We start from the raw sequence: 8,417 nt of genomic DNA, 5'->3' as shown, positions 1-8,417 counted from the left end.
CTGATATTGAGGTCTAATGGGGGGTCTGGAGAGGTCTAATGGGGGTCTGGACGTCTGACGGGGGGCTGGAGGTCTGACTGGGGGGTCAGGAGGTCTGACTGGGAAGGTATGATTGGGGGGTCTGGAGGTCTAATGGGGAGTCTGGAGGTCTAATAGGGGTCTTATATTGGGGTCTGGAGGTATAATGGGGGTCTTAGCTGAGGTCTGATATTGGGTTGGGGTCTTACATGGAGGTCTAATGGGGGTCTGATCTGAGGTTTAAAACTGGGGTCTTATATGGGGTATGACAAAAGGGGGTTTGGTCTGAGGTGGGGGGGATTTCATTTAAGGTTTTATAAGGGGGTCTGATCTGAAAGGAAGGGGGTATTTTTTATTACTCGCGCACAATATAAAGGGGTGTTTGTGCAGGATAACATTGGGGAGCACAGTAGACACAGTATTGGGGGTGGCAGAATGGGGTGTTGAGAAGGTGGGAGGATGATGGAAAAGTAGGAAAAGAAGATGTCTGTTAAACTCTGCAGAGACGAGGCGCGGCTGAATGAAGTCACCATGGTGGTCTGGTCTGAGAGGAGAAGAAGAGGAAAGAGAATATCTACATCAGAGCAGAGAAGTCACTGGATGGAAGAGGTACATATGTGGCGCTGTATGACCCTGTATGTCCTGTAGCGCTGTATGTAATGTTTTCCAAGTATGTCTGAGGGGTTGTCCGCTTTTTTTTGTATGAGCGCTGCCTTCTCTGCTCTGTCTACCTGCTCATCACTGCAAATGCTACGGCGAGCAGGTGAACAGAGCAGAGAAAGCAGCTCTCATATGAGCGCTGCCCTCTCTTCAAACAACTGGAGGCACAGAGGGCATTACTACTATTCAGGGGGCACATAGGGCATTACTAATGTGAGAGGGCACAATGGCCATTTCTACTATGGAGGGGGCACAGTGGGCATTATTACTGTGAAGGGGGGCACAATGGGGATTATTACTGTGAAGCGGGCACAGAGAGGGCATTACAACTGTGAAAGGGGCACAGAGAGGGCATAACTACTCTGAGGGTGCACAATGGGCATTACTACTATGGAGAGGGCACAGAGCTAAGAGGACATTACTACAATGAAGGGGGCACAGTGGGCATTATTACTGTGAAGGGGCACAGTGGGCATTATTACTGTGAAGGGGGCACAGTGGACATTATTACTGTGAAGGGGAAACAGTGGGCATTATTACTGTGAAGGGGCACAATGGGGATTTCTACTATGGAGGGGGCACAGAGGACATTACTAGCACAGTGGGCACAATGGGCATTATTACTGTGAAGGGGGCAAAATGGGCATTATTACTATGAAGGAGGCACAGTGGGGATTATTACTGTGAAAGAGGCACAGAGAGTGCATAACTACTGTGAGGGGGCACAATGTGGGCATAACTACTATGAGGGGGCACACATCTGTACAAAACTACTGTGAAGGTTGTACAATGAGGGCAATATTACTGTGAGGGGGTACAATTTTTTTTAAAGTATTGGGGGGGCAGAAAAAGGACCCACCCTGGGTGCCAAACACCCTAGGCACCCCACAGTTCCTACCCCAAATATTAATGGGATGGAATAGATTGCAGCATTGGTTTACAGGTTTTGTTTTTATGACGTTTATTGTGCAGTTAAAGATAAATACTTGGCAGTACATTTATGTTTAGTTAAATTTTTTGTTACACATTTTATTAGAAAAATGGTGAAATCGGTGATTTGAAATTTTGTTATTGTTTTTGACTCTCTTTACATTGTAAAACGTTTTTTATTTTACTTTTTTGTACCCCCTATGGGGTTTAAACATGTGCCCCTTGGATCTCACATACCATAGACTGCAATAAAATAGTATTGCACTATATGGCAATAGCTCTATGTTCCTATTAAGCCCTGCCAAATATAAGGCTTAAAGGGGTTGTATCATCTCAGACATTGGGGGCATATCACAAGGATATGCCCCCAATGTCTGATAGGTGCGAGTCCCACCTCTGGTGTGGCTTAGGTGCAGGTCCAACCTCTGGCTCAGCTATTTCCATCAGCCCCATAGAAGTGAATGCGTGGTGTGCTTCCCATTCATTTCAATGGGGCTGCTAAAAATAGCCTAATATGCCGCTTGCTCCCATAGGAATGAATGGAGAAAAGCTTTCTCCGGGACTTTGCTGACTCTGTTCTAAGTATAGGTGCAGGTCCCAGAGATGGGACCCACACCTATCAGATATTGGGGGCATATCCTAGCAATATGCCCCCAATGTCTGAGATGGTACACCCCCTTTAATAGCAGGTTAGGGAGCCTTCACAAGGCTCTAGGCTGTCATACTAACCAAACGGCTCGTTGTAGGATGGGTTGGAGGGCATTTGTCATCAGAGGGAGCTGCCTCCCTGTAAATTACCTCTCAGATTTCATGGTTGCACTTGACCATAGCATCTGAGAGGTTAAATGTCCTTGATCGGAGTTGTCACCCACTGCCTGGCACCATCTATGGTGCCCGCTCAGCTCTGGAACTTTTGCCAGATTTAAACACCTGACATCTGATGTACATATATATACAGCCGATGTCTGCAGGGGTTTAAGAACACATGCACCCTCGGCCAAAGGCAGCATGTATGCGTACTGGGGGGGGGGGGGGGGCAATGTAAGGCCAGATTAATGGTATTTTTCTTAAATAGACTGCTGTAATTATGGCCTCTCTCTGTATGATACCCTACAATAAATCCAGCCTTATACATCTGCAGGCTGAACACTCATTTGCGAATGGGAGCAAGCAGAAAGTGACTGGTAGATGGCCTGCACTAGTTGTTGTCCAGCTGAATCTCGGCACTGATGCCGGAAACTCCCGAAGATCCCCATAGGGTTCCATTATAGTCAATGGGCTCCGGCGGTGAATAGAAGTATCGGGCAGGCGGTGTCAGCAGAGAATTGGATTGACAGATATGTGAAACTAGCCTTAGCTACCAAAAATAAAAGGATTGGGCCTGTTGAAATCCAGCTGCCATCAAGGGTGATTGGGGAGACCACCATACACATTAGATGGTCGCCCGATCCCGCCGACATCGGCCAAAATGCATTTAATGTCTATGGTCAGGTTTATACTGAAGGACTAGAGGGATGGGATGGATTATAAAACACTCAAAAAATGTAATGTTATTTTTGTAGACACAAAATAGTTTTTTGTGTAATTATATAGTATTTTGTACCTGCAAGTCCAAGGGTCTGTGGTATAACAATGCTGGTCATAATATATATATAAAAAAAACACCATCAATTTCTGTTATTCAAAAATAATTTTATTCTGTATCACAGTCATTTTTAATTATTACATTGACTTTTGCGCACTGTCTATAGCAGCTTGACAATTGCAGTGCAGAAGAAATTAGTGAATAAAGATGTGAAAACATATATCAATAAGTTATTTTAATTCTTAATGCACTTTTTTGGGAGTGTTCAGCTCTTTTTCAAAACTTTTTCACATTGTAAAAATCTTTTCTTACCGTGGTGCACTGAAATGACTGATAGTAAAAGAAGAAGCAGGGACCTTGGTTGGACTCTCTCCCCCCCCCCCCCCCCCTCCAATAAATATCCTCTTGTTTTCCTTGATATCATGTGCAATGATGATGAACTTCAAAATGGTCGCTCTTTCTGAGGGGTGTTCCTATCCTCTGGGTACATCATCAGTATCTGATCGGTGGAGGTCTGACACCCGGGACCCCTCACCGATCAGCTGTTTGTGAAAGGGATTGAGCTGCGCCTACACCATGTGACCGATGAACGTGATGTCACATGGACTAGATTAGGGGTGTCCAACCCGTGGGTCTTGAGCCACATGTGGCTCTTTGCTCCTTCAAGTGAGTCTCTAGCTGTGGAGTCAGGAAGCAGTCAGACGGCTCACTCTCCACCCTATGCTCAAATCTCTTTTCCTGATCGGGCACTGTTACTGCTTTGCAGCTCCAGCTCACCCTCCGCTATGTCCTGATGCACACAGTGTGAGAACATAGTACGTGGAGACCAGCACTATGACCTGACGTTGTGCTCATCAGGTCACAGTGGAGAGCGTGTCAGACCTGCAGAATGGCAGGAGCCCAGTGCCTGATCAGGAGAGGGAAGAGATTTTTTTTAAATGATAGAACTGAGCATGGGGGTCTGATCTAAGCATGGGGGTCCTGATCTGGGCATGGGGGGGTCCTGATCTGAGGGGGTCAGATCTGAGCATGTGGTTCAGATTTGAGCATGGGGGGAAGATCTGAGCATGGGGGTTCAGAATTGAGCATGGGGGGCAGATCTGAGCATTAAAACCTAAGTGCATCTTGTAGGGCGAAAAATACGGTGACTCGTGTGTAAATGTATAGCTTGTGGCTCCTGGTAGTCATTGTTTTTTTGGCTCTATGCGTCTGTAAGGTTGGCCACCCCTGATTAAGCTGCAAGAAGGCTGCAGTGCTGCTGTAGGCAGTGGTGCCTCCTCAAACAGCTGATCGGTGGGGGACCCCCACTGATCAGATACTGATGACCTATCCTGAGCACAGATCATCAGTAAAAATATCCTTTAACGGTTCGAGGACATGGCGTTTTTCTGTTTTTGCATTTTCATTTTTTACTCCGTGCTCTCCCAGAGCCATAACATAGATCATAATCAGACAGGGGTGCCTAGGGCCCAGCAGTAAAATTCATTCTGGGGGCCCACTGTACAGCTATATGCAAATATTACCAGTACTGTTGAGCGAATCAAGCTTCAGATCCAAGATCCAAAGCCAATTTGTTCAAAAAGGTTGTTTTAATGGTGTACGGAGACCTGCCTCTGTACAGCATTAAAATGTATTGGCTTTGGCAAGACAAACTTCGTTAAGTCCGAAGTCGTGCGAGACTTTGGTGAATAACTTCAGGCCTCAATTGTACAACTTTAAAAACATTTTAAAACAGGAATCCAAAGTCGGCTTCGGTACCGGCAGATACCTCGATCTTTATAAGGTTCCAAACCAGGTTCAGTGACCACATATTAAAGCTGACACAACTCTGTAATTACCCCATAATTTCTGGATTCCCTTCTTGACAGTATAAAATCACATCACTCACCACTTTGGCCACAGAAAAGGTGGCACCACCCTTTCTGAGTTATACCCATCTTGTAAATCAAGTCCAGACAAGCTCGCCACATTTGCACACAATGTGGTATTTATATATGGACTATATTCAGGACTAAGAGCCAGTTTTCTACTGCATGATGCACCCAGGAGTACAGAATGGAGAAATAGGAAGGGGACAAATAGAATGCCACATATATTAATATGCATGTACACTGGCCGCTCTTAGTCATCCATGGAAGAGGTTGAGGTGTCAATACACGACTCTTAAGAAGCAGGATTCTCTGTTGACCTTAAGGTCTTATGAATCTTAAAAGGCCACACCTGTGCTTGGGTTCCATTTTTTGAATAGGGCTGAGTTGCACACACATCCTATGAACAGGTGTGGCAATGTTTATGAAAGAATGGTTCATTTTTACAGCATAGTTTCAAGAGTCCCAGAGTCTTTTACGCAAACCTACCATTATGAAGAAAATATTTTCAAAAATTTAAATTCTACTTGTATAGATATGCGAGATACCGTAGCCCCTCTCCATATTTTTACATACATGTTTAAATAATCCACATTTGAAAGGCCTTCGTTATTGGTGCAAATCGTGCAGTCTCAAGCAAACAAAAATAGGTCAGTGGTAAGCTATCTAATAGAACAGACCTGCCATCGTTGACCTGTTTCAAGGCTTAGAAGGATCTTCTTTTGACTAAAAACTGAACCCAGAAGGTGCCATTGTTTAGTGAACCGTCTTATAGCCCAACACAGACTTGTTGTATCCACTCACCATCTTTGCAAATGGCAAATTCCAGTCTAGGTTTATTCAACATACTCTGACATGCATCTCCTGCAATCTCTGGATGAGGCAGGACAAGACTTCTTGCTGTGATGGTCATCTCAAATTAGATGTTTTCTCCTGGCCCAAAACCTTTGAAGGAAGGCAAACTTCTCTTCATGTTTTTTTGACCAACAATATCCATGGAAGAACTGCTGCCAAGACAGCCACAAGAAATATCAATAACAATATCATTATTAAAGATGGAGAGCGGCAACAGTTCGCCCTGGCATCTATGTGATGCGTTTCGTTACTGGTCACCACTTCATCGCTGCATTCCATTGGTTGTCCTTGATCACTGATGATGAAGACTTGAGAGCTACACGAATTACCTATTAGATCTGGGCTAGTATCAACAGAACATGTGCACCTGCAAAGGTCTTGTGGACTATGTGACCCGCTTGTCTCAGGAATGGGTATGACCAAGGTGTTGGGGTTCCCTACTACAGTGGAATGGGTTAGACAGGAAGGACTGTGAGGAACCTCTAGAATCTGATTGAGTTCTCCAGCATTTGGCGGCAAAATAAGTCCCCTCTTGCTGAGGAATGTCACATAGCGGCACAGTGGACATATGATATTCTTCTTTATGGAACCCTCTTTCTTGGCCGTCATGAGATACTTTACCAGGCAATCATGACAGAAGGAATGACCACAGCTCAACCTCCGCTCAGAGATGTTCGGATTCTGTAGACGCTCGTAACATACAGGACACTCATTTGTAGGGTTGTCCTTACCACTGTCTTCACCCGACATGGCTTTCAATTTTTTCCTACAAAGCAAAAAAAGAAATGGCCTATGAGATGATAGAGTGTTGGCATAAAATCATGTCATTATAATATGGCTGTATTACTGTATTATGTTATACCATAGTCTACTTTCAGACATATACTAAAGGTATCCAGCCCAGCCAGATATTGCCATGCACTGCCGGACATCATTAACTATAACTGTATCCGGTATGCATTTTGTCCAGTAGATACCCGGCGTTCATGCAGGAAACCATCTGAATCCCTGTTGGATTGTATTATAGTCAATAGGGTCCAGTGGTGCATAGCCATAACTGGCTAGGCCGGATATGGTGAACTTTGGCAGAATGGTCATCTGCTGGTATAGCCTACCGGATACCTTTAGCTAATGTGTGAAATTAGCCTTACTTGTATTGTGGTTTGCACTATATGGGGTCATGTTTGACTGGCAATGTTATGAGGTGGCCAACACTGTTTTGGGGATTACTGAGTAGACACTGCCTGGTCCAGAGTAGAAGAAAATTCTGCTATTATGGGATAATATGGGGTGAAACATTAAAGGTGTTGTCCAGTACATCACGAGGACAGGCCATCACCTTCTGATTGGGGGAGGTCTGACAGCCGTCATCCCTGCCAATCAGCTTTTTTTAGAGTAGCTCTATCACTGAAAGTAAGACCAGAAGTATACAGCTGTGTACATTGTGTAGTGAAATGAGCTGGCTTCTGCTTCCATTCACTTCAACTGAAGCAGCTCTGCATTTACCAGCTCTGTTCACTACACTATCGACAGAGCTGTGTGGTTCCAGAACCTACTTTTGGCACTGGACTTCCTGCGTGGTGTTGGATCCCTGCTAAACAGATATTGATGGCCTATCCTGAAAATAGACTATCAATATCAATCCAGGGAGTTATCTGATTGCCTGAATGGAGTCGAGAAGGAATTTTTTTCCCCTTAAGTGGGGAAAATTGGCTTCTACCTCACAGTTTTTTTTTACCTTCCTCTGGATCAACTTGCAGGATAACAGGTCCGAACTGGATGGACAGATGTCTTTTTTTGGCCTTATATACTATGTTACTACTATCTTACTAATATACTTTATAAGTGCTGGACATCCCCTTTAAGGGGTATTGTGGCTGGTGCTGTTATGACATCACTATTAAGGCAGTGTTTGGGGGGCACCGTGGCTGGCACTGGTATGGCAGTATTTAGGGGTCCTTCAGCTGGCACTGTTTGGGTATTTTGTGTTTGGCACTATATAATGCTGACACACCGTAATACAAGTCTCAGCTGCTGAGTGATTGGGCCTCAGCTTGGCAACTGAGGTTCAAGGGGGATAAATGTAAAGTTATGCATCTGTGTAGTAATAATATGTGTGTATCATATGTCCTAGGGCAGTGATGGCTAACCTCCGGTACTCCAGCTGTGGTGAAACTACAACTCCCTGCATGCCACATTCATTTCTATGAAGTTCTGAGAACAGCCAAGCAAGTGTGCATCTTGGGAGTTGTAGTTTTATCGCCGGAGTGCCAGGAGGTTAACCATCACAGTCCTAGGGGATGTAACACTGGAGAGTCACTTGTAGAGGAGGATTTGCGTGTACCTGTAGATCATAGCCTAAATAACAGCATACAATGTCAACCAGCTGCTTCTAAGGCCACCAGGATATTCTCATGTATTAACTGAGGCATGGACTCGCAAGACAGGCATGTAATATTACCACTTTACAAAGCTTTGGTGCAGCCTCATCTGGGATATGC

At 44.7% G+C, this 8,417-nt stretch overlaps 1 protein-coding gene across 4 annotated transcripts in view; it reads right to left on the bottom strand.

Moving 5' to 3' along the window:
* Window positions 1–4,318: 4,318 nt before the first annotated feature.
* The window catches only part of RNF222 (ring finger protein 222), a 33,586-nt gene continuing 29,487 nt past the window's right edge, over window positions 4,319–8,417 (bottom strand). For all 4 annotated transcript variants that reach the window (XM_044299894.1, XM_044299893.1, XM_044299892.1 and 1 more), the window contains one exon: window positions 4,319–6,682. In XM_044299894.1, coding sequence (XP_044155829.1) covers window positions 6,031–6,666 — 636 coding nt within the window. In that variant the 5' untranslated portion in view covers window positions 6,667–6,682 and the 3' untranslated portion in view covers window positions 4,319–6,030. The remainder of the gene's footprint in view (window positions 6,683–8,417) is intronic.

This window comes from Bufo gargarizans, chromosome 6 (genome assembly GCF_014858855.1).
Source record: "Bufo gargarizans isolate SCDJY-AF-19 chromosome 6, ASM1485885v1, whole genome shotgun sequence".
Taxonomy (NCBI): domain Eukaryota; kingdom Metazoa; phylum Chordata; class Amphibia; order Anura; family Bufonidae; genus Bufo; species Bufo gargarizans.
This window is presented reverse-complemented; position numbering and strand designations above follow the sequence as displayed.